The sequence below is a fragment of the Lepisosteus oculatus genome, chromosome 5 (assembly GCF_040954835.1).
Source record: "Lepisosteus oculatus isolate fLepOcu1 chromosome 5, fLepOcu1.hap2, whole genome shotgun sequence".
NCBI classification, from domain to species: Eukaryota; Metazoa; Chordata; class Actinopteri; order Semionotiformes; family Lepisosteidae; genus Lepisosteus; species Lepisosteus oculatus.
This window is the reverse complement of record NC_090700.1, coordinates 29746797-29774275: the sequence shown is the minus strand read 5'-3', so window position 1 is coordinate 29774275 and position 27479 is coordinate 29746797. Positions and strand designations below refer to the sequence as shown.

Genomic DNA, 27479 nt, shown 5'->3' with positions numbered 1-27479 from the left:
AGCTTCAAAACTGGTCTTTCCCTCTTCTGTGTCAGATAGTTCACAATTCCTGCAGCACACACCCTGATTTGTCATCATAGTAATCACCTGTTCCATGATAATATTTAACTCCTGTCACTCCAGTAGAAGGCAAAGAGAAGAAAACGTTTTCTATTGTATGGCAAACACAAGATGAATATACTGCTTTTCAAATGAATAGCAAACAACATTTAACCAATTTCAGTTTAATCAGGGAATAACAATAACAAAAACTGGAAAATCTCAGGAGCACTGTCTACTATGTACAGTAGCCATGGTCATTATGAGAATGTAATGATGCTACTTTTACCACAAATCACAGCTACTAATGTACTACAGAACAAATAATAACTTCTTATTTAGCATCCTGATAGATTTACAGTAGAGTCTGCTTAAGAACAGGTTCAAGTGGGGAGCTGCGTCAGCATGCCTAGGCTTCAAGGGAACAAGTAAAGGTTTATTCCATGCTGAAAAGAGAAGAAAAGAAACACAACGTCTTGTGTAGAGGTGCTGTAGAAAAGGGCTCATGGTGCTACATGTGTTGTACTCTCCTTCTGCTGACTTGAAAATCTGAAAATATCATCTTTGAAAAGATCGTGAGATTTATATGAATTCTAAATATTATATACCTTTTATTTTGGTTAATTACAAGTATACAAATTGGAACAAAAGCATACTTTGAGCTCAAGCCAAAGTTTTGGGGGACACTCAAATTAAGTTAAGTTCATAGAGTGAAATATTTAGTTGCATATCCTATTGAGCCAATAGCTGCACGATGCCCAAGAGATGTTGAGCTCCCCAAATCCTTTGTGTATAACCATTTGAGAGAGTTTGCTGCAGTCACATTGATAATTGGCCTATTCTTGATCATGGAGCATTCTGACTTTATTTTTTCTGCATGTCTGCTCCATTTGATTGAAATCTTGGCTAATTTTAGGTATTCCACATTCACATTTTCTTCCTTTTTGTCCCATGAGTATGGCAGCAGTTTCTTCTACAAAATATTTCAGCAAACTACCAAATTCATTTTGCTGCTGCCTTCATTACTTATAGTGTATCATCAATAAAGATCAGTTCCAGAGCCATGACACTGCCTCCACCATGCTTTACAGATGGGGTCCTGTAAAGTATTTGCAGTTTTATTTCACTGTACTGTAAATCTTCCATCACTTCGGTAGAGGTTTATCTCGATCTTATCTGACCCTACAACATTGTTCCAGAACTCTCCCAGCTCTTTGTTTTCCTTCTGAACAATGTCCAGTCTGCCTCTTCTGTTCCTGGAGCTGATGAAAGGTCTACATCTTGCAGTGCAGCCTTTGTAAATCTGCTAAGTCTTCTGTGAACTGTGGGTTCTGACACTTTCACCCATTCACTCCAGAGACTGTTGCAGATTTCACTGACAGAGGTTTTCTTGTTTTCCTTGACAGCTCTGCTAGTTTATCTGTCATCGTCTGCAGATGTTTTCCTTGGCTGACTCAGTCCTTTCGGTATATAGTAATAATAGCCGTGGTTTCGTTTTGTCTTTGGAAAGTTTCAAATTCTTGTTTTTTGTTTGGCCAATGTCTGTGTCGTGGTTCAGACTTAGTTCTGTTTTCTCCCCGCTTCATAATTGCCAGCTTTTAAGAGAAAGCTCTTTGGTTATTTTTTTAAATTATTATTAAGTTGTGACTACAGACTCTGTAGCTAATCGCTGAAGCCAAAGTAAAGTCAAGCTGGCAGTCAGGTTCACAGCTCCTTTGTGAGTTCCTAATTATCCACCAATTAACAGCTGACTGTCATAAATAAACTCCAGTCAGCCAATTATTGCTATACATTTTCTCCTTCAGAATATCATTTTCATTGACCAAAGATGATTGAACTGAACTAAATCAAATTAAGGAAAAATTATATATATAAATAAAAGTCGTACTTACCAGTTATATTTTTTCGTGATAAATGACTGCTAGGGTTTATAATGAAAATTCCAGTTTAGACATCACTGTCCACATTCTTCTAGAGTGCACTGTATTTTAGTTGGCATAACATCGAGTTGATGTGAACACCACCATTTAAGGAACAAGGCTCAGTGCAGTGCACAACACAAAACTGGCTCCTGCAGAAAACTTAAAATTAACATCTTTTAATTGATTCATATGATTGTTAAATATGTAGTCAAGAATATCCTTCATACCCTTCTATAAAACCGATTGTAGAATAGGGGCTGAGAAATGGTGATAACAGACCTCTACTGTACCATGGTGAATCTTGTGTTCTTATTAAATGTGCAGTTTATATCAAGGGATGTTGAAATTGTACACTGCACTAGTAAGATCTCATTTACAATATAATTCTACATTTTCTATCACCACATTATAAAAAGATATCGCTGCTCTGGAGTCAGTCTAGATTGCAACCAGATACATTCTGGGGCTTAAGGGAGTGTCCCAAACTGACAGACTGAAGAAACGGAGTCTCTTTAGTCTGAACTGAGAGTCCAACACTGACAATCTGAAGGAAATTAACCGTTTTTGTACTTGAACACAGAAGACTATGAGGGGACCCGATACAAGTATTCAAAAAGGCCCTCAAAGGCCCTGACACAGTGTACCCAGTGGATTACTTTTCAGAATGAGCAGTGCGACAGGAGGCAGAGGACAAATTGGAAAGTAAATGGAAGTGCGTCTGAAACTGAGAGCAGCCCTTTACAGAAAGGACTGTGGAGTTCTAGAAGCTTCACTGCCATGCAGCTGCTGCTAATACTCTGCTAATGCTAATGTTTTTATTTCAAGAAACAGCTATATCAGATTCTCAGAGCAGTTAACTCTTTACTCTTCTTATTTTATTATGAATCTGCCCAGGATTTTTGCAGATTTCCTATACACTTTGAACAGATTTCCCACAGATCACCTATCCATGATCTTACCATGTTTTCACACTTTTGCGCTGATCTTGCTGTATTTTACTACACCTTACTGTGATTTTACCTAGGTATTTAGAAGGGCATATTTAAAAAATATACAGTACATATGAAACAACTCTGCTACATTACAATGCCAAACACAACTGTTCAGTTTTTGCTCCATCTGTCTAAACCCACTATTGAATCTATTCATGTGCATCTGTGTGATGTACAAGGCCATACTATCTGCTAAGCTGTATTTACTCCATTTTATGCTTGGCATTGTGTTACGTACACGTCATTTCACATTGGTAAACAATGTAGTGGAATTCTAGATCCACAATCACAATGCATGTGCGATTACGTTTTTTTACTGACCACACCATCTCTTAACATTCCTTTATAAGTTATATATTTAAAACAATTTAAGCCTCAATAATAGTAACACACCCTTTCAGAAATAAAAAGGCTGACAAAACATGTTAAAAAACTATTTAAAACTATTCAAATTATGTAGTACACTCAAGATCTCTATCCCGCAGACCAGAAAATATAATCATATTTACAAAAGAGTCAGTTAGCAAAAAGCCTTTGTGTTTAAATAACTCCACATCCTATTACAGGGCATTACAAATTGTGGGTGAATACTTCTGTTTTGCCTTCTAGCATGTAGGACCAAACAGATATTAGGAGATATTTTAGGAAATTTTATTTTTCCAGTGCGTGCCAAGCTGTAAATTTGACAACTACTCAGCCGAGAATCAAAGCTACACCTCTTGTGGGAAAATAACATCAATCGAATTGGATAGCCATTATTTTACTCCTGAGCCTGAGTTCTGCAGACCCCTAAATCTTGTAATCTTGTAATCTGAGAATTGTAATAGCGATTGTAATATGAAGCAGAAACGAGAAGGGGGGAATGGGAGAGATGAGCTCAGAAAAATAACCAAGCTGCAGCAGCAGTGCCCTTGTGAACCAGGGAGGAAACTTCCATCTGAGCCATCTATTCCCAGCAGCTTGTGAACTCATTTCTCAGCACACAGAGCCCTCCTCCCCTCACTCTCCCAGCCTGCAGCTGTGGCCAACAAAGGGTTAAATAATAAGAAGGAAACAAAAGTTTCGTTTCTTCCTTAAGGGGGAAAGAGAGCCCTCTCCGAGATATTTAAATACCTCCGACTGAGGTAGGCACACACAGGCTGTTTACTCAGGTAAATAAGGTCTCTCTATAAATAGGAGCTGAGTCCATGGAGCAGGCATTGCTTCACTCTCAGGCACACTGGCCGATGGGAGACGGGGCTAGCTGACTGGAACTCGCCCACCAGCCCGCCAGCTCGCCCACGCACTCACAGGCATGCCCCTTCTTAGACCTAACCTGTAGAGCTGCCTGCCTTTGCCTCGCACTCCAGGCCAGGAGCTGCTCACAGTAAGGGGAGCACTGTAAGCTGTAAGAGGAAGCCGAATGTATACGATCCCCCCCCCCCGAACCAGGAGAAGACCGAACTGGGCCACTGACGCGTTCTGATCCGTCCAGCACACCTGTTCCCCTCCCATCACCTGCGTGCGAGACCTCAGGCGCTCTCTGCTGTGTTTGGATGCTTTTTTTTTGAGACTCCGGGTAGAGGGCTGTCAGAGCAGTCAAGCCATTGACTGGACCATTTCTGGACTGGAGGCAAGAGCATCCCGTTTCTGCAAATTGAAAGAGACAGAGGACTTCAGCTCCCCAAGAGCGACTGATCTGCGAAGCTCTTCCCGTTGCATGGTAAGAAAGAGCACTGTTTCTTTATACACAGTCTGTTTATAGGGGTGACATTACTAACATGCTTTACAAAACAAGATTAATTGGCCAAAAGTGTCAAAGTGATCAGGTTCACTTGGAAATGGGAGCACTTTAAGGGAATTAAATTATATCCCTAATGACTTACTGGATGACCTAACTCTATGAGCAAACCAGTGAGCCTGCATTGCATTCACATGACTCCGGGACACAGGAGTTGAACACGTACTGTAAATGAGAAGAAACAAGTCTGTAACCAACTTTTCCGCTTTTCATTTTGAAAGTGTTTGAAACCAAGGACAAACATTCAACAGTACCTTTCTACTTTGCTCTAATTAGTTCCTGTCGAAGCAGGTGACACTGAAACACTAGAGGCTTCTTTTGAAAGAAAAATAGTAAGAATGGGGAAACCCATGAATAAGAAATGCAATTTCCCTCAGGGAATTTTTTTTTTATAATTTTCTCTAAACACACAAACATGTAAATTAGAATTTATTCCCACATTTTGCTTAGTATGTTTCATACCACTTTCTGAATATTTGTGCTGTTTATTGTCTCTTCCAATCCAACTGTGCACCATCTGTGAAGTTCATGAATTTGAGAAGCGCTGTCTGAGATTCTGTTTCACACATGTGGAATATGCACTCCTGTTGAGGGCATGGGAGGAAAGGTTTTGCTAAAAATCATAAACTATAACTGGGTCCTATTGTACCTTTTGGTCAGGTTTTGCAAGACCATACAAACTGTATATAATAACTTGTCTTCACATTTTTATCAAGCTGAATTGAAAGGAATAATCTGTATAATTGAAACAATTAGGCTCTGTGATACAGTGACATTACACTATTTAAAGAAATGGCAGGTAGACTGAAAACCAACTCAGGAACATAGTTGCCATACACATTGTGGACTAGTAATATCTTCTGTACTATGTTATATCACTACTATACATTTACAATGACACTATGCCACTGTACCCTTTTTTTTGCTTTTTTGCACTATGCAACTTTTTTTTACCATCATGAGTCTAAAATATGCCCTTATGTGCATTATATCATACTGTAAGTCTCCTAGCAGAAATGAACAAGTACTGTTTGATAACATGTTGATTGTTGCCAAAACATCCCTGTATCAGAATATCTTGGACTAAACCAAGTCTTTCTGCCCTAAACCTAATTTTGCGTTGTGCTTATAATAAGAACTAATTTATTTATTATAATGGATCTGTAATGACAATGACACAATGAGCACCACACACTATATTTTAGGCTTGATCTCAGCCATATCTTTTCTTAATGAAGCAAAACCAAAAAACGGTTTTGTGACGTCTCAGTCTGAGCAAAATAGTTTCTTCTGTGGTTTTAACAGCGTGCCGCTGTGTAGTCCTCTACAGTTTTGAAAAGGTAGAGGAGTACACAATTTTATGGTTTAGTAACATATAATTGTGTGGTTTTTCTGCTTTCTCCAATAAAGCCTCTAGCCCTCCTAAATCTTTGTCTGGGAGCTGTCCTTCAAAGTTGAGTCAAAGCAGTTAAGCCAGTCCCTAATGCAACCTAGAGCTGAAGGATTGCACTAATCACAAAGATTTAAAAACTCTTATCCTGCCCAAATGAGTGCCAATTTCACTTTGGAATCCAATTTAACTGAGAGATTATCCATCCATCAATCTTTCACCCTTCATATGCAAGCCTAGACCTGGCTATATAAAGTTTGGAACTTCAGTTTATTGTCCTGTTAGATCCTAAATATATCCTATTATACTGTACATGCATCTTATTTTTTGATATTCTGATCAGGATAGAATTGCTACACATAGAGGTTGTTGAATACACACCAGTACAGTATATCGGTCTTTTATAGAGTTTAATGTTTGCATGATTTACAGGAAAAACAAAAGCCTAAAAACAAATGCAATCACCTTCAGAACAATTGTTTCCCACTTCACCAAAAAAGCAACTAGATCAGCAGAGATGCAGCTCCAGGCAGAGATGAAACAAATCCAGAAAAGAGGAATAGATCATTTATCTGGTTAAATGCAGTTTACGAATTGGACACTCTCTGGAGATGTATCCACACTAGAGCCTTGCTAAGTATCCTGTTAAGTGTGTCACTGAATTCAATAAAAAGCTAAAGACTTTGAAATATTACATCTAAAAATATGTATACAGTTTTGTTATGGGGAATTAGGATTAAAGTTAGAAGTTATGAACTTGTGGTTCCACTTAACCACCTGAGAAGGGTGGTCAATTGAATATTTCATATTTTATTGGGTTAAGCCCACTTTCTGAGTTGCAACTCAGTTTGGAGACAGAAGGAAGTGGAGCTCATTTTGCTCTGCAGTAAGAAAGCCAGCCTGCTGGGGGTGCTTTGTGTGCAGAGGTTGATTCACCAGGGAGCCCAGCTCCTTGTGAATCGTCAGGTGTTCCTGATGGTCTTTCCAGCCAGAGGGTGGATCCCCCGGTCCCACAGTGCAGCTGTTTCCACACGTGTGTGTGCGTAACAGCTCGCAGGGCTCTTCCACCATCTGCAAACAGACCTTATCAGCCACCGCTGGGGAACTGACGTTTCGCGTCCAGTGACGCAGGCGAGAACAGGCAGAGGAGAGGAAGTTTTCTCCTGCAAAAAAAACATGTTGAATTTGAGTACAATTAAGGTTAAAGCCTTTGCAACAATGTGACACCTCATGATCACATCAAAGTGGGCATCATAAAGGCAGTGGCCTTGCATAAACAGACTTAAATCTTTCCGCCTGAATTTCAATGTACCAAGTTGCTTTTGCATCACTTTGTGCTCTAGATCACAATTTCGAAGCACTTGAGAGTTTGCAAGTAATTCTTGAGAACGGCAATCAAGCCTTTGGGAGACTCGAGTACAGTGCTTTCATTAACATTACATTTGTTTTCTAGAAAATTCCTTAGCATATTTAAAAAATCGTTCTGTAATGTAGCCTAAAAACAGTGTTTTACAAAAGGACATTGGGTTCTAACAATCTGAGGAACTGACGTTGGATTTTCATTGCTGTGCCTTGTACAGTAACTGTTAAATAATGGAAAATGTAAAACAAGAAAGCACACTCAGATATCTACAGTATATATAGAATCTGCTACCTTAAATCATACACATCATTATCATTGCATACTCTTCATACGATGAAATATACCTATTTCACCATAAGCATGACCAATAATCAGTATGAGGATCATTAATCAGATATCAAAAAACATATCACACCTTCTGTAAGAATCATTTTCATAAAAGGATATATAATTGTCTGGATAGAGACAGGTTCTTTAATGCAGAAAGATAAACTGACAACTGTAATAAACAGTCCTAAACATTCCAGTCCGTGACATTGCAATTGAAATTCTTAAAGCTTTTTGCACAGATTCCCAGTTTGAGAATTAAAAGTTTTTTTCTACAACAGATAACCAATGTTGCCCAGCTCCTCACTGAGTGGTCCAACTGCCTGTGCCTTAAATAAGTCAAAATCTTTTCACTTAAGAAATCTTCTGTTTTCCCAGTGTTTTTACTCTTCAATTATGACACCTCCTCTCACCACACAATTACACCCCTAATGCGTTTTTCTGGCTTGAAGAGCAACTCGTAAGTAAGACGAATCTTCAGACCTGTTGTGCAGTGATGTGGTGTCAGTCCTGACCACATTGGTTAACAAGCTGTGTTTGAAGACTAGGTTTCTTGAAGACTAGAAAGACAGCACTGAAATTTCTTAAATTGTAACAATTATGTAGTTCTTTCGTGAAGCCAAACCACTTTCATCAGAAAATCAATTTCTTCTGTTAAGGATAGTGGCAACCAGGGACCTGTCCCAGTAGACTAGCTCACAAGCTGGGAGAGGTTTTTTTCCGCAGGGTACACACTCCTAAGAACAATTTGGACACGCCAATTAATCTATTGCACATGGGTGGCGAGAGAGGAGCTGAAGATCTAGGGAGAACATGCAAAAATCCACACAGAAGGCACCCAAGTCTGGAATCAAACCCACGACTTGAGAGCTACAGTACGAGTCAGTAGTACTGACCGTCACACCCACGAGCAGCAATGACACGACCTGGTTCAGTCATCTCCAGGTGATATAAAACATCTCTGTAGCAAGCAGCCACTAAAGCAGGGTTTTTGAAAACACAAATTGTCCTTCAACCTGTCTGAGCTGACTCCCTCATCAAAACTCCACACTGAAAGCATTTTTGTTTTGGAGAGTGTACGACCGATGTTGGTCTGATTCTGCAAGTTCATTACAAATGTAAGTGGTTCATAGATATGGAGTTCGGTATGGTTTCCGTAGTGTTATATGAATCTTCTGCCACACAAGCATATGTTTAAAATTAATACCATCTTTAATTATTTTCTAAATGCAAGATTAAAATCTAAACCTGTTGAGCCAGAGTTACATGTCAAAGGTGGATCACATTAACCCTTCCTTGGTTGTAGGTCAAACTGTCACCTAACGGCAGCATACAACAGTTTTGTTAATATTACTCAATAATTTTTCCACTCATTCCGCCAGCTGTTCTGTAGGTACCTTAGATTGAGCCACAGGGAATAGTTTCCAGGAGAAAAATCAGAAATGGACTCAAGCCCATTAGAATTTCCAAAGAGTTACTGATTTTCAAAAGAATGTCAGTCTTTAATAAAAGTTCTACGTAAGATTTGTTTTGTCCTTGACAATCTGGTCACAAAATTACAGCCATTAAAAATATAATCTGAGCGTTGAAGTGTAGAATGCATTAGATTAGATAGATTAGTTTATGGTTTCAAAATTCTGCATTAAATGTATAGGTAACTTTTAATCACATAGAAATAATTTGCCAATCTAATGTAGTATTCAATACAGTAAATTGTAACTATTATCAAACCATAGTCCTATATCACTTGGTGCAGGTGCAGTTGGCTGTATAAGTACAAAAACTTCACCCTGTCCAGACTGAGACTCGTGTCTATCACACATTCTTGTCTCCATGAATGCAAATTCTAACTGTGCTGATCCCTGTCAGCGTGAAAGAGCTCTTCGGCTCAAGGATACGATAGTAGTGTGTGCATTGCAAACCCATAGCCTTGTCAGAGGTTCAGAGCAGTAACCACTGCTCCACCTCAATGTGTTTTTAAAAATACATCTAATGGTCTGGGGAGCTCTTCTGTAGATCGCTCTCAGCATTGTCCAATCCTCAGTGAAGCCCATTTCTGAAGATGAGAGAAAAAGCCATTTGGAATCACTTCAACACAGGAAAAAGTAGGAAGAAAAAACAAAATGACTGCTAAGAACCCGAGAATTTGTCCAAGTGCAGAAAAAAAAAGATGCAGGAATCCTCACAGGCAGAAATGTGCCAACAGTGAGCAAGCATACTCTTTAAATAATACACTTTCCTGACAATGTGTGGAGCTGCTTTGCCACCACCTGGCTGACCAGACACAGACGCACGTTTGGGGTCAAAATTTAACTGAGGTGCCAGTTGCTGGAGATATTTATCACTGGGGAGCAAGCCCAGACTTGCAGGAACCTGAAAGACACGGACAAGAGCAGCCGCTTCTCTTGAATAAGAGGAGGAGGGGGTGAGAGTAGGACCCAATGACCATTGTGTGTGATGGTTCCAGTATCAGAATGGTCAAAAAGAATACAAAGAATAAGTGTGATTTTTCCTGGAATTAATACTGCTACATTAGTATATCGTACCTCTTGTAGTATCTTGTATGAATTTAACGTAGTACCACAAAGTATAATTACTATATACCCTGACAGGAAGCTGCCAATTTACAGCAGTGCAAGTATTCATGATGGAATTCAACCACACTGAAACTATTACTGTGAGCAAACAGGTTTGTTAACAGAAAGCCAAAACTTAATCCTTGCGTTGACAGATTTACAAGATTTACAACTGAACGCAAGGATAACACAAGACAGAAGATACACATTTTCAGAGATCAATAAAAAGAACAATTCCTTTCAGCTATGTTTCTTTTTTGCTTTTTACTTGCTGTTTTATGTTGTCTAAGGATTTCCTCTAGTAACCGCCTTGTATTACGTGTTTTATTAACTAGTAGAGGCAGCAACATTTTCTGACAAGACATTTTATACCTAGTGTGCACATAGGGGGAGTGCGGATTAGCACTACACAAGTTACTGAAACCCATCGGTGAAGTACTACATACTGAATATACCATATACCAATATGCTTCCTCATTTCAAATCCTTTTCCACATTTGTTTACTGAATAACTTCATATGTCACTGATATAACAATGATATAACCCCTTTTGCCATGGATGCACTGATAATATGGGATCAACAATTATATTATTTTTCCTAACCTGGATTGTCTGGAAAATATGAACACCTGCACACCAAAAACGTGAACAAAACAGGACACTATGAGAAAAGTTTTATTCACATTGGCCCCAACCCTAACCTTATCCTCAAGTCTAGATCTATGAACTCTGCTGTGACAAGATTCATATTTTATTCTTAATACATATTTACTTGATATGTTTTTTTGAAACAATAGTCATGTGTTCTGATTGCTGCATAATAATATTCCAATTCATATACTGTAGCACCTTTAAACTTAATCAAAATCACATTCAAGTGAAGTGTGACTACTAATATAAACCTTGGCTGTATAAAACCTGGTTATATCTGTCCTCTAGACTAAAGGTATCCAACAGCACTGGTCCTTTAAGAAACTCAGCAGTTGAAATGTTGTGTTTTTTTCTGCTTTTCAGTGTGGAATTAACCTTTACTTGTTCCTTTGCAGCCCACACTCACTGACATAGCTCCCTACTTGCACCTGATCTCTCAAAAGCCAGCTAGTTACTGGGTAGCTCATCTTCCTTAATAAAAAAATGAAATGCCTTCTAGGACTGTCCAATCCATCAGTTCATTGCTGGGACAGCAGTAAGGAGGAGAGGTCAGGGCTGTGGACTTGTAACTGGATGACTGGAGCTTTAAATATACAGTGGGACACTGCTATTGCACCCTTGAGTAAGGTATTTCTGTAAAACACCCAGCTGTATAAATAGGCAAATCACTTTGAATAAAAGGGTCTGCTAAATAAATTGATTTTTGATGCCCAATGTGCATTCCTGATATACTGTAGAGTGTAGAGACTGCAGTGCAATGAAACAGAAACAGGCATGGCCAATGAGTACAACTCGTGCTCACGTCTCTGACTGTTTCTGCAGCCACGGCAGCATACTTCATTCTCAAATCGTCCAACTCCATCGCCTACTCTAGCACACAGATGGATGGAAATCCAGTTTTGGCCTTTTGACCTTTCTGTCAATGCTGTGACCCCTCCTGGACCTTTCCTTTACTTTCTGACTTATTGCGTCCAGGCATTGTACTCTGGTTTAATCCCCGAAAACCAGGAGTGGGAATATTTCAGTATTTATTCAGCCACATTAAATTCTCTTCTCTGTTTTTCAAGCCCACTTCCTTGTCATTTGTTCTTTTATCATGGTCTGCAATTACAATTTGACCTTTCCTTCCCATAACAGCCTGCTCCTCTTCTAAACTTTTATTTCTCATTCATACCTTTAGGCCTTGTTGTGTTCTGAAGGCCGGAGCACTGATAATGTTCAGCTTATCGTTTTGCGGCCTGATTTTAAAGCGCGGCTCAGTTACGCATTTCTGTCTGTGATGAAAAACAGCTGGAACAATACCAGCACACCTTTCCAAATCTCCACCCTCTGATTCAAACAAAACTATATATTTTTGTGTTTCAAGTTCCTAACACTCCGAACTGAAGTATCCATATCGCTTCATGTCACAAAACTATAGTATACAATTCTCTTTTTAGTATTTCTGCCTACTTCTGAGTATTGTCGGACAGACCTAAGCATTTCTTAACTACTGGATGCAAAAGGTTGTACATAGTACAATAGGTCTCTGTCAAGCAGCTGGTTCAAAAACTGTTTAATAAAGACTAAAGATTATTTCTTTCCTGAGATCACTTTCTCTATGTCAGAAAAAACAGCCCTGGCTGCTGCCCAATTAAAACAATCCTCAGTCACTATGTAGGCTTTGGGAATGGGACAGAGTATGAAGCAAAATCTGACTCGATGAGGTTTGCCTTTCACATGCCTGCCTGCTGTGTTCTAGGACCAGAATGTACTGCTTCGACAAGATCCAGAAAAACTGCTAACAATATTTTCCAAGGCAGCTGTTCATATTGATAGCAATACTCATTGATAAACCTCCAAGAAATGTTAGCTTTCCAGGACCTATGCTAATATTTTTATATATATATATTATTTATTCTGACATTCAAAGACCCTCAATCATATTTTCAATTCCATAACCTGATTTGGAATGCCTGAACGGTCATCCTGAATCTAGCTGGCATCCAGTTTGTAAACTGTCTCCTCCTGACACTGTTGACAGACGTGAAACGAATAGTCCTTAACTCTTCCCCCAGCATACACTGGGAAAAACAATCGGCTGGAGGCAAGGCCTGGGAAGCAGTGGAACAGTAGTGGAACACACAGAGGCTTTGGGAAAGCATAGGAAAAGAAAAGAAAAAAAGAAAGAATTCCCGTGCACCTTCAGGTGAACAATTATAAAGCAAACCTCAGTGCCACGACCTCTTTTCACACATTGGAAATGCAGTAACAGAAATGAGATTCAAATTCAGGGTCAATCATAAGTCCCCAGACCAATTGTAAAAATGTTTGATTAGTAAAAGGGGATCACTGGTGGGGCAAAGCACAGCTCTCCCAGGTGGTGAAGGGCTGCGAGGCCAGCTTTGCCCCATCTCTGGCACTCCCTGGCTGCTGTAGGTAATTCAAATCAATATTCCTGCCATCTCCTTCCAAGGCCTGCAGTTCCCCCCTGAGGCTTATCACACTTGTGAGTCTAGTGTTTTCAAGGGTCCTGGCTAAAGCATGAATACCGCAGTAATGCACAGGTGTTTTGGTGCAGCATTTCGAAACGGGCATAACTGTTTCTTCACTTTCCATCTCAATACACACAACAGCGGCACAGTTCACCCCTGTGAGAAGTATTGTGACTTATCCTGAAAACTTCTCTGTCAACACTGCGAAGGGCACATGGAGCTCCACGCAGGTCCAATGCAAACAGCCCCACCCCATTGTACACACAAGCTAAGTCCAAAATCAAGAGTAAAAAAAAATGTATTTTAGAAATAGGAGGAGTCAAAGAGGTGGTGGGGGTGCTCTGTACCACACATATCTCTTTCCAGGCTTGTAATTGTTTGCATAGAAAGTGACTAGGGAGGAAAGGTGTGTGTCGGTGTGGGAGATGTTAAACAAGGTTGTGAAGTGAGCCGGGCTGCTCAGGAGTCAAGTTCACTTGCTTTCTGACCTCCTGCTGGAAGGTAAAAGTGAGAGGTACTTACACAGCCAGTGTGGGCCTAGATCTAGTATACTGCAGTGCTAGACTCTGCTAGACACCTGTGGGGTGAGCTTGCTGACGAAAGGCTGGGGAGGGAAGAGGTCTGTGGTCCTAACTATAACTGCTCTTTCCCAGGCAGGGCGGTTGTGGGCCAGTAAGGAAGGCTCTCCCTTTTCTTGCAGAATGCGCACCCCCATTTTCACACCCCCATTTCTGTCAGAACCCACATCCCCATTTCCATTCCCTCCATTTCTGCAGATTCCATGAGACCAAGGGGGTGAACTACAGTATATCCTATAAGAACGTGCTGCTCAGCTTCCGTCTCTGGCCCCTTGTTCAAAGGAGGACCACTGAGATCCAGTGCGTCAGCTGCAGAGCTAGGGTTTGAACTCCAGGTCCGCACATAGTGAGCCCTCAGTCCTAACCACTGGACTGCACTGTGTCCATATACGTAGCTCTGTACACACACTGTCCTGCAAATCCAGCTGGTGCTGTAATGAGACTCACAGGGCTGTCTCTGAGACAGTGCTCACAAAGTCAGCTTCAGGTGCTTTGTAGTGTTTTCAATTGACTGTTCCAGCCCCTTTCTTAACCAGCCCTGTTTGAAAAAATGGAGACATAGAGCATGAATCAATGTCTCTAAAGGGCCTCAATACATTTTATTTCAAGAAAACTGTGGATTATCTTTAGATCTAAACAACACATAGTTTAGCCGACTGAAAAAATAAGAAAAACAATTCAATTTATATAGCTCTTTTTTATTCCAAAAGACCCCAAAGGGATTTATATATATATAAATATTTATATATTTATATATATTATATATATATAACCACCCATATGCATCAACCCTTGAAGCAATAGCCTGGGTGAGGTACAGCAGCTCCACGACATAGAGGAGGAGGAGGAGAGAGAAACAGCTTCATCAGCTGTAATAAAAGGAACTTAAGGGAGACCAGACTGTTCAGGCTTAGAGAGTAGTTTAGCTAGGACACTGGAGTTGACTCCTCTACTCTTATGAATAGTGTCAGGGGATGTAATGATCAAGTACTTTGCACCACCGTTTTCTTCATCTGAAGAAAAGTATCACCTACTGTATAGGACAATGTCCTCGGTCATCATAAAGGGTCAGTCTAGAAATTCTAGTCCACAGAAGAGAGAGCTAGAATATAATGGCAAATTAATGACTCTAAACAAAACTAATGAGACTTCAGCTGTAAGCCTGAAAGATCTATCATTCCCTAATGAACCTGATAGGAAGGGGTCTTAACTGTCAAAGCGTACAAAGCATACGTGAAAGTTCTTTTAAAATTGACTTTAAATTGCATGGCATGATTTTCAAATTGAAGACTGAGAAGTCCACACAGTGGTTAAAAAAGGGGCCTGGCCAGTAGGATTCAGTTTCCCAGGCAGGCTATCTGTATGAGCTTTGGATCCTATTTGAAAGATCTGAGGCTGATTCCCAAGGAAATGGACCAAACCCTAATTCCCTGAAATGAATATTGGAAGTTCTTAACCAAACTCATTTACAGATCAGTCAAGGGCTTAATCCTTTCCCTGGAGAGCCTAAGATTCTTTTTTTCCACTCATTCTTCCCCTCACAAGAAAGAAAACAACTACATTTGCTGGCCTAATGGGCTTAACACAAGCTGTCGCAAGACAGACAGGGCACACGGCGTGCATGCTGGGATTGCTGTGCCCTGCGGGCTGCCTCCTGGTAAATAGAAAAGAGCAGGTCTGAGACTTTCTGATGGGGGGGAGGGATGAAAGGAGAAATTGACAGGGAAAGCAAGGAAGGAACTTAGATGAGCAAGGAGCTTCTTCAGAAGGGATAGCTTCGTCTTCGTCTGGGGTTACCTCCGGGAGTGGCTTCAGAGTTTCTTTCGTAGCCCTGTCCAGTGCCAACTCACATGGGCTGCAAGGTGATTGGAACCCTGCCGACCTGCTCACTTGTGCAAAAATAAACAGAACAACAAGAACTGTTTAAAATCAGGCCCTGACTATCGCGTTCTCTTGTCCAGATGCTGGGGAAAAGATTTTTCCACTCTGCTGTCATGTTGCATGAAGTCTTGTACAGTATGTCTCAAGCAGTCCTAGGAACGGGGACAAGGCCGGAGAAAAAACATCATAATTTTAAGAATTTGTGCTCAGTATTGAAAGCAGGAGAGATGGATGTGTAAAACCCAACACTCTTATTGTAAAAAACTGAAACAATGCACAATTCTTTGCAAGGCATGAATGTAAGATACAGGGATTGATATTTTGTTAGATGTAGTTATTTTTGTGACAGTTTGGGCTACAATTGTTTTCGTAGCCCAAACGGATATATTGTAGAGCTGAACTGATTTCAATTTCAAAGCTGGCTTTCCAAATTCCAAGTTTTCTAACTTCGACAATTATTCTTCACAAGCAACATAAAAAAATATTCTAAACTCAAAAGTGGGAATTGGGCATTTGACAGCTCAAATTTGAATATTACTGTGAAAATATGCATCTCAATCTTTACATACTTCTTAATATACAGTGTGGCTGCGCTGAAAGGTTGTCTAAGCATGGCCCAGCCTGAGGGCCAAGATTCAGCGTAGACTTCTTACAGTGCCTTCAAACAACTTTCTCTTAGGATAAAACAATCTAAAACCTAAAATACCTCCACATGCTCACCTGTTTTTTCCTGGGCAAAAGGCAGTTCAGGCTGTAGAATCTCTCCTCTCTACTGGCCTCAATAAAGGCGGAAAATGAGAGAGATTAACAGCTTGCGGTGTAGCCTGAGACTCAAAGCCAGGCCCACCTGCAGAGGATGCTTAACCAACCAGTGTGCGCAAAAGAAACGTCTTATTTTTCTGAACTGAGGTTGGAAGTAATGAAGCTCTCACTCTAGCACTGCGAGAAACAAAAACAGCCGCTAATAAAGTGCTGGTCTGGCCTGTGAGGACTCCTTCAGGAGGAATTGAAATTGCTATGGTACCTGCAGTTGACCACAGCTGCTCCCTTCCCTAACAAAGCCGATGTATCTGGCAGCCTAGAGTAGCCGAGGGAAAGGAATGACATCGCTGTCAGGTCTCATTTTCAAAGCGTCCTGCCCAAGAAGTAGAAACGGATTTGGCCTTTTTGTTTGGTTTTATTAAGAAAACCGACTCCAGCCGTCTGGAAAGCTCACAGACAGCAGGGTCAGGGACAAGAAAAAAGTGTGAAACCTGGACGTAACTGCAGCCCAAGGCTGGACGGGGCTCCCTCAGCCCCACGTTGAGGCCTGTAGGCAAGTGGTGACCCGCAAGTAAATGATTCAGTCAAATCCCTTTAACTCCATTACTTATGAGAAAAACCCAGTGACTTCCTTGAAATACTTTTTTTTGCTCATCTCTCATTGTTTTGGACTGAGACCGAAATAAAAACCCACCCCCCTGGAAAACAGTGTCAATAAAAAGATGCAGAGATCAGGCTTGCCCTTGTCATCTACACCAGGAGTAAAGCGAATACAGAGCTCACAAAACCCAGCTGTTTCGAAACTTGAAAAATCAGTGAATGTCTACTTACTAATGGTTTGTTGCGATTGAACTGGATGCAAACGTCTTGAAAGACGTTTATTCCAAAAGAGGTAAAGATAGTTTTCTTTTCCATAAGTCTTTGACAACCATAACACTGTTCAGCAAATTTACTTTTAGCAGGTCGAAGAAAAATTGAGCATCTTTCAATGACACAGTTTTATGCAGGGTGGTATTTTACTAAGTTCTTGACTTCTTGAGTTCTTGTTCTTCATATTTGTAAAAGGTGTCAGAGGATTTTGTAATGTGGTTACTAATTTATGGATTAAAAATCTTAATGATGAGTATTGAGGTTTTCCAGGTAAGCTGATTCGCATTTCTTCTGTGAGCTTTACTTTAATCCTTTTTTGAATGCTTGTTTTACCATATTAGCCTTTGAATAAATAGAAATTGAATTTGCTTTACCATTTACGCACTTGGAACACTCAATGAGCAGCACCTTTGCTTTAATATTTCCAATGTTTACATATTCCAGTATGGATCCATTTCGATTCATGCAGTACACGAAACGGGCAGAAAACCTCTGCTCAAACTGTAATCCGTATTAGTAGGATTCAATAGGTGAATTAACTGAAAGACCTTACGATGTGTAAGTCAATATTGATTTAAGAACTTAGTCATGAAATCTCTTAGACTTCAGTACTTGTATTAAATAAGCTGGCATGAGAGAATTTTTGTATTTTTTGTTCTGTTTTAAGAGTTCATACAGCGTAAGAATGATGAAATCTGTCGTTTAGACAAGCTTTAAGCCTGGTAAATCCCGTCTCATTTTCCTAAGATAACACACTAACCTCCTCTTCCGAGATCAGGAGGCGACTTGTCCATTTTGAAAGAGAAAGAGCAGCCGTTTAAAGTGCAGCACAATAAAGAAATGGTAACGCTGACCAAAGAGTGGATTTCTTTATTCTTGTACAAACTGTGCCCTGTGTGTTTACTGAAAAAACATTTAGTAATCTTCCTAATTGGTCCAGAACCCAGTCTACTGTACATGAAGTTTCTATTATGGTATTTGGGAGTATTGAATACAATAGTACTGCCTGGTTTGGAATAGAAATAAAGTTTCAGGCTTCCCCTACCTGTGGGAAACAACAACTGTCCTTTGCTACCAGGCTTATGTCTGGATCACTGCCTTCTTAGGAGAGCAGTGGAGCCTCTTTCCCTAATGGTCAGTTCTGAATCCCTGCAGCATGGCAGAGACCATGGGGACTTCAGATGCCGGTCTGACCACGAGCACCCTGCACCCCAGCCGAGCCAGCTTCACGGAGAGCTCCCTGACCATCCTGGAGCGGGAGGACCACGAGCTGAAAACCTGGGACCTGGAGGACACCAAGCCTCCCCGTGACCTGCTGTGTCCCGAGCGCAGCCTGTCGGGAGTCTACTTCTCCTGCTTCGACATGCTCTTCACCGAGGACTCGGCCTGGCTGCTCAAGGTCCCCGAGGGAGCCCACGTCGGCCCCAGGCCGGACGCCCGGAAGGAGCCCGAGCAATGCCCCGTCATCGACAGCCCGGGCCTGGGCGTGTCTCCCGAGCTGGACTGCCAGATGGAGGAGCGCTCCCTGGAGCAGGTGCAGAGCATGGTGGTGGGGGAGGTCCTGAAGGACATCGAGACGGCCTGCAAGCTGCTCAACATCACTCCTGGTGAGTGACCAATCTGTCACGGAGGCCTTGTCCAGCAGAAAGAAACAACAGATATGATCACTTTATTAGCCCAATATAATTTCTTGTATTAGGAATTTGTCTTTTCACATGCCCCAACTTGTTCTCCATAAGACACACAGACAGGGAGAGAAGCTTGGGGTCGGAGTGCAGGGTCACCCATTTATAAGGCGCCCCTGGAGCAGTTGGGGTTAAGGGCCTACTCAGGGGCCCAACGGAGTAGGATTCCTCTGCCAGGATTTGAACCGGCAACCTTCTAGCCATAGGCGCAGATCCTTAGCCACAGAGCCACCGCTCCACAGTGCCAGATTCTCGCAGTCAATCACAGTCAAACTCCAATTGGAATCTGGGAGTTCTGCACTGCCGATCTAGGCAGTAGCTGAAATGTTTTGGCGTAGAGAATTCTCCTGACCAAGCAGACAGTGCAGTACTTTGCAACATCCTTATAGGTGTTTTATATATTAAACAAAGGCCTATATAAAATAGACAGCAGCACTTTGAAAGTAAAAATGCTTTGGCAACTATGCATTAATTTAACCGATCTGTTAGTTTAAGGTTATGTCAGATTAAGGTAACTAGTAAAAAATATACACCTGGTTTGGATGCCTGTGCCAACCTACAAGATAACAGAAAAGAAAGCCATCCCCTGGCTGTATCTAGGACTAGAACACGATCTTCCATAAGAACTGAAGGATAACCGTTACTGACGGATAACTGTACAAAGTACAATGCAAAGTGCATTCTTGAACACTTTGTTGAAACTCATAATCCTCCTTAATTCATGGCTGCATTGTAACTAATTGCAATTGCACCCAATTCCAGTTCTCACTGAAGCTCAGACAAGTAACACATACAGTATTAATCTCCGCTTTGTTTTTCAGCAAACCTGGATTTTCCCAAGCTCCCGTTGATACACTATTCTTCCATGCTGTAAAAAAAAAACATTAGCTAAGTCACCTCACTTAAAGGCTGCTGTGCCGCCATGGGAATCTGACTTTTCCGAAAGTCTGAGGGCGTGCCAAGTCTTAATGTTTGCCTTCTAAAACGCACAAAATTCTCCACAAAAAATTATCCCGTGCTCCAAAAACACATGGTTAAATGTAACAGCGCAAACACTGAGGACGGGGTGTTTCTGAGGCCACACTTTGGCCATTTGTTTGCCTTTTCCATGTTTTTTGTACAGCTCTGATGACGTCCAGCTAAGCCCCCTTCACAGGCAGTCAGGTGCAGCACTGTATTTTATGGGCAGTGAACATCAGAATGGGGCAGATCACTCCACCCTGTGCAAATCTCTCTGTTGACTTTCACATGTGTTCACACTGGGTTGCAAAATGCCCTGGAACAGGTCTCCCAGAGAAATGTGAATAAGCTACATCAGATTCATCATTACAATTACACTCCCTGTGCACAGCAGTTTGATCAACATTAGACTTTGTAGAGCTATAAGGTTATGTTCCTGACAAAGCACAACAGAAACGTGCTATAGTCTACCTAATATGATATTTAATAACATGGCACAATTAATAATATAACATTGAATGTAACTTCATGTGTGGGCCTGTGTGAATAAAATCAAGGCAAAATAAAACTTTATGTAACTCCATTACCTGATACAGGCTCATAAAAATAGGCTCACCACTACTACTGCGAATTCTACAACAGAAAGATAATGGGCACTGAAATTATCTGCACTTTGGTAATTGAAACAAAGGTGTTTGCGTCTGAATAAGAGTTGATCAGGGGTTCCAGTCTTGGTCCTGGACCTGCTGGTTTTCATTCCACCTGGGTTTAATTACCTGATGGAAGCCTTAATTCAACTTCCAAGCTCTTGGAAACAAAAATTTCTAAATGGTTTGAGATTTTGTTAATCATAAGCTGCAATAGGGAAGCATGGTGGAGGAGAGGTTAGTACTGATGTCTTGCAGCTCTGGGGCCCTGGGTTCAATTCTAGACCTGCGGAGCTATCTGAGTGGAGTCTGTATGTTGTCCCCCGTTTCATGTGCGTGTCTGTGTTTGTGTTGGTCTGTACTGTGATGGACTGGTGTCCCAATCAGGGTGTAGCTCTGGCTCTGCTACAACCCTGAATTGGATGAAAAACGGATGAAATGCAATAGTTAAAAGGTGAAGTTTGATATGTTTAAGAGCTAAAAACACAGTTCAAATGAACCCTGTTGAAGCCTGTTAATGGTTCAATTGTGTAACTGAGAGCTTGGCCTGAACCAAAACCAGCAGCCGTGTATTAGAGCACTGCGTGCAGAGTTTGTATATACTGCACTGCACATTTTTGAGAAGTTTAGTTGTATTATTTACAAAAAAAAATAAAAGGATCCGAAAGGAACCTGCCTCATGACGATGGCTGTCTGTGCTCTCCGCAGACCCCATGGAGTGGAACCCGGGGAACGTCCAGAAGTGGGTGCTGTGGACGGAGCACCTGTACCGGCTGCCCCAGGTGGGGAAGGCCTTCCACGAGCTGAACGGGAAGGACCTGTGCACCATGAGCGAGGAGGAGTTCCGACAGAGGTCTCCGCTGTGTGGGGACGTGCTGTACGCCCACCTGGACATCTGGAAGTCAGGTACGCCTGGGCCTGCACCACACTGAGGCTGGGTGGCGGTGGGAGAGGAGGCGTTATGTCATAATCTAGCTGTCTGCCATGCAGGATGAACTGGGAATCCCAAGATGGCCGATCACGCTTTTCTATGGCAACGTACAACAATGTCACATGGCACACGGCCTAATTCTCAGACGAGCATGTTATTCTCCCCTAACCCTCACCAGCCTGAAAAAATGACATTTAAAACACTGACACTTTGCATGTACATCTGATGCCCTGCTATCAGAATTTACTCTTGCGTGATGTCTTACTGAGCAGCAGTCGCTGGACAATATTCAAGACAAAGTCATTGGTGCTAACTCCTGAAAGTGCAAAGAATAGATCTTTTAATTCTGAAGTATTAAACGCACCCCTTCACAGATTCACTTATACGGAAAAAAACTGTTGCATTTGCACATATACTGTAGTTTCTGATCAGGCAGAGAGGCTTGGGGTTGATACTTCATCAGAGAGGCATTATTTCTCCATTAGCTTTCTTCATTTTTATGCAGCAGGATGCAATTCACCTCACTGTGGACTGTGTCCCGCTGTGCGCTGTGATCTACATGACCTTGTCATCCCTGACCACTTTCTGTTCTTGCCTCCTCCTACAGCCGCATGGATGAAGGAAGAATGTTCTCCCCGAGACAGCAAATTTTCTGGTAAATTCCACCGTCCTTTCCAGCTCTTTCTTCTTCCACAAACCTTCCACAAAACGGAAACAGATCCCACTGAAGCTCTGTGCCACCAGTAACTCAAGAAGGACTGCAAACGGCCAGAAGGCCTTTTACCCATCCAGCTAATTAGGGGTTTAGTAGCAAATGTATCCAGGTAACTCATCCAGCCATTTCCTGGGAGTAGTTACCGCTTTTGATCTACTGTGAGCTGAAGATCTGAGTCAAGAGTTCTGTGACTCAGACAGGTGTGGAAATTGCATGGGCGAGGCACCAGTTGTCTGTAGCTACAGTATACCAATATTATTATGTTGTTTTTTTTTAAATAAATGATTTCCCACAACTGGTCAACAAAGGAATAACCTGAAGCAAAAGAAGCTGAAACTAAGAAGGAAATAGAAATAAAATGGGTGAATTTTCATTTTATTCATTTCATTTGCTGTAGGCATAATACCAAAAACGAATATATTACGATTAGAAAATGTATTCATTAGATGTTGCTTTGAATACTGTCTTAAATTCTTTCATCTGTAATATTAAAACGAACAACAAAGTGGGGGAACAGACAGTCAAAAATGTTTTTTTAGAACAGAAGCAATGAAACTCTAGAGGTCTGGCATTTTGGCTGAATTGAGAGATTGCTTCCATTGTAACTCACCCTTGGTCTCTGGTCTCTGGTTTCCAGGAAGTGATGACATTTGGTCGGCAACGGAGGCGGACTCTTCCTGTTCGGGACAGCCAATCCACTTGTGGCAGTTCTTGAAGGAGCTGCTGCTGAAGCCACACAGTTATGGCCGTTGTATCCGCTGGCTCAATAAGGAGAAAGGTGAGGGTCAGGCAGAGGATGGAACTTCCTGTACACTGGCTTTAGCCAGATCAAAGAAGTATTGTTTGCTCAAACCAAGCTCTATAATTCCAGTTCCCTGTCCCCCATCTGTACATAAATTAATGGTTTTCTGAGATCCTGAACAGAACTGAAAACAAGGTCAATTAGCACATTTTGAGTCCAATTAAGGATTCAATTATGCCACAGAGCTTGACTGGTGTGCTTATTAGGACAAATAATAGATAGTCCATGTCATTTGATCTTTTCCAGCATCCCTCTACTGTCCCTTCTAATCTCTTTGCAAATCTTTGTTATAACTCATAATTTACACTTCAGGGCATTTTCTACACACTTCCAGTTACTAAAATCAATACATGATCTTCTGCTGTTGGTTCAGTGGAACTAAGCCCTAGCTAAGTATATGCAGATGTTACTGGACTGAAGTCTTGCAATGTTTCAGACTATAAGAATGAAGGTTGTCTTTCCTGACTGGCACCTAGCCCTGCTGCACCGCCATCTTGTTCTGACCCAACTCCACAATGACACACCAAAGACATTGGTCATCACTGAATACACCACTGTAAGAACGTCTGAGATGAGAACAGGCAGTCAATCCTACCAGAGCTTGTCTGCTTCCTGTACATCTGTACATGAGGTCAAGGCTGTGTATCTCGGGTCCTAAAGATCAACGGTCCCATAGGCTTCCTTTGGAACTTCAGATGGTCAGTGAATACAGACCAAAATCCAAATTCACCTGAGCTGATTAAGCAAACAATACTTCACTCATGCAGAACTGAGCTGGAGCAGGCTACCTTTAGAAAGTGTGTCACAAAGATCACAGTGGGAAGAGAAACTGCATGGCTGCAGAGTTTGCTGTAACCTATCCTTTGCGTGCACTTTCTGAGGCCTAATTGGTGGATTACATTTTTCAGGGATTTTCAAAATTGAGGACTCAGCTCACGTGGCGCGGCTCTGGGGCATTCGGAAGAACCGCCCAGCCATGAACTATGACAAACTGAGCCGCTCCATTCGCCAGTACTACAAGAAGGGCATCATCCGCAAGCCAGATATCTCCCAGAGACTGGTGTACCAGTTTGTCCACCCGGTATGAACCGCAAGGGCCCGAGAGAAGGAGCCAGCAGGCGGCGGGCACCTGACTGAGCCTCGCCTCGCTGGCCACTCTCTCCTGCCGAACTGTTCTGTTGCCGATACTGAGGGACGCCGGCTTCCGAAATTGAAGGTGATGTGCCGAACGTATCCCTATTCCACCCGTGCCATTGTGAACTGCTGTAAGGATGAAGTTTGTCGCCTCCTCTCAGATGAAGACTGGCCTTGCACCAGAGGCGTGAAGAACATGAGATGAGACATGAAGGAAACCCCGAAGACAGAGGGGGAAAACTCAGTGGCTTCATCCGTCTTCAACTGCCTTTGCATTCGCACATTCTGCCTGCTCTTTCATATTTAACTTCTTTTCGAGGAACTAATTTGTTTGTAGCCGGTATAGTGAGTCAAGAGATTTTCAGACTCAGATGTTTATGGGAAGGGGGGGGGGAGCTTTTTTCTTGTGGTTTACAGAACCATACAGGGCTCTGTAAAGAAAAATAGACTTTGTTTTGAAGGAGCGATTCACCATTCTTGATGTTTTTTTAAAGACTGGTTTTAGGAAACCCTCGAGTTCTGTGCACTGAGATTATTTCGTGGGGGAACTTCAGTGGCAAGCATCTGAAAATTGGTGTTAGAGCCAGTCAGCTTTTCCCGACTAGACAAATGGAAACCTAAAATCTTGTATCCACAGCACTGCCAGCAATAGCCTAAAAGTGGGCAAGTCAAATAGCTGACCTACCAATTAATTCCATTTGTGGATTGGGCACAAGCAGCTCATTAGGAGTTGAGAATTCTTTCACCTTTCCATTACCAGAAAGCTACATATCCCTGGCAAGTGTCATGATAACCTGGGGCCAGTCCTGGAAACACAGGGCACAGGGCAGGACTATACCCAGGACAGGTTAGAAACACTAATAAATTTAGCCAGCACGTCTTTGGAAGCTGGGCAGAAACCAGAACACCCACAGAAAATCCGTAGAAAAACAGGGACAACATGCAACATGCAAACTCCACACAGAAAGCAAACCAGTCAGAAATTGAACCCATGAAGGTTCAAGATTAGCTAGTAAAATGCAAAACGCATATTTAAAACATGGCACATGGACCAAAAATCACATGGCCACACTATGTCAGCAGAACTGAACAAAGAGCAGGAATGGCCACTCAGTAGACCTCACAGGTTGTACTCAATTAGCCACTTGTTAAGACTTGATAAATTGATGATTTGACTTCTTATCCCAATAATTAGTTCAATGAAGCCAATAGGGTCAGAGATGAAACAGAAATTAGAGGGTGCAGTAGCAGGAAGGACTGGTATTGACATGTAGTATAATTTTGGAAAAAGCACCATGATGCACAGAGTTAGTGGTGAAGACAAATTGTGGAACAGGGTCTACAAATTTCAAGACTTGAAAGGAACCTTAAAGCTTTCCTTGACAGTGAGAAAACGTGCATCAGCCATCTCATGGTAACCATGTTTTTTTAAAACAATTGAGACACTGGCTTATCTGTCCTGGGGTTGGGGACTGAAATTTAAATTTTCCCCATTTAAAGCCGATATGATTTCACAGAGCAAACTTTGACCAGCTCACACCTTATACAAATGTGAAAACGAAACCCACTGTATGTCTCCTGCCTTCACAGAGATGACTGTTTTCAGGGCATTTCAACAGTCTTTATCGCATGGTTCCCAGACAGAAAAAAAGACCAAACTTTTTGACTGAGTCGGCCTCTATCGGCGGATGGTGGGTGGGGGGTTTTTGGAAATAGAATTCTTTGTTTGATAGAAGTGATCTTTATCATCGACATTTTAGTCAGTGTCAAACTTTATCGCTAGGATCAGTAGTTTGCACCCTGTTTTTTTTTTAAATAATTTTTCTCTTGTTGTGCTTGAGTCTAGCTGCTATGCTACAACAAGGCTGTGAGAGATTGGCTTTCTGCCCAGAAATTTAAACACCTTTTAACCTCTGTCATTAGAAAGTAAACTCTCAAAACTTCCTGCCTCACACATCTGATGGGAACTTTCCTTGGTTCAGTGATTATACCTGTGTTTGGGAAACCTGTGTACTCCAAAGGTATTCACAAATACTGTTTTTTCTCCCTTTTCTGTTTATTTTGTATTACACGTGATTATTACAATGCAATCTTTTGGCACTCACTTTTATTTTCACTTAAACCCCGTCTTGTGAGCTGCAGGCCATTTCCTATAATTGATAACACCAGCACCATGCTCAAAAAATACAGGGATCATTTTAAATTGGAACACATCACCAAACATCTTTGATTAAAATGTTGGTCGTTCAGATGTATGTAACTTAAGAAAATAAGGATCTGAAGGTAACCAAGGTTCAGTTCACATTGTTTGGCTGTTCTTCACCTGTGTGAGTCTCATGTCGATGCTCTAACAATGACAAATTGTCTCAGCATAGTCTAATTTATTTCCCCTAAACGGCACAGATGGTGTTCCTTAAACAGGACTCTAAGGCAAGGCAAAAGTGTTTCCAGATTATCTCAATGAAAAGACACCGTACACAATCACAACAGGACAACTGGATACCCGTAGGTCATGACATCTCTCACATAGTTTGGGTTTCCAAGGAAACACCACTTGGCCCTCTTGCTATGGGTTCTGTCCAGCTTTCCACAGATCTCGCCTGAAATCATTTGTTGTTCAATATCCTTACCTTTTTGTGTGTAAGCAGGAGTAATATACCCATTTTTGGGGACTTGAGATAATTTGGGAGGAGATGACCTGCTGTCCAATTACCCCTCCCACCTCCATAATTTCAAAATTATGGATTTTCTGCCTTTACTTCAGAATACGTTCTATATTTTTGAGAATTTTTCTGGATACTTTTTTTTCCAGAGTTTGACTTCTCATTTCAAGATTTGTCTTTTTTTTACAAAAGAAAAGTTATACTGTAAAAACCATGAAGGATTTTAATTGTATTTCTGGAAGAAAAAAATATTTTGAATGAAGGTCTGCTGCCTAAGTAACCTCTGTGTCTTGTGTTTGTTACTCAATAAACTGACCCAGCCATTACACAGAACAA

At 41.4% G+C, this 27479-nt stretch overlaps 1 protein-coding gene across 1 annotated transcript; it reads left to right on the top strand.

The window, feature by feature from the left end:
* Positions 1-4170: 4170 nt before the first annotated feature.
* LOC102698269 (SAM pointed domain-containing Ets transcription factor) lies at positions 4171-27479 on the top strand. The gene is made up of 6 exons (XM_006628342.3): positions 4171-4655; positions 18762-19213; positions 21607-21804; positions 22437-22484; positions 23182-23322; positions 24255-27479. Exons 2-6 carry the CDS (start codon positions 18763-18765, stop codon positions 24431-24433), a joined length of 1017 nt encoding a protein of 338 aa, XP_006628405.2. The 5' UTR covers positions 4171-4655; position 18762; the 3' UTR covers positions 24434-27479.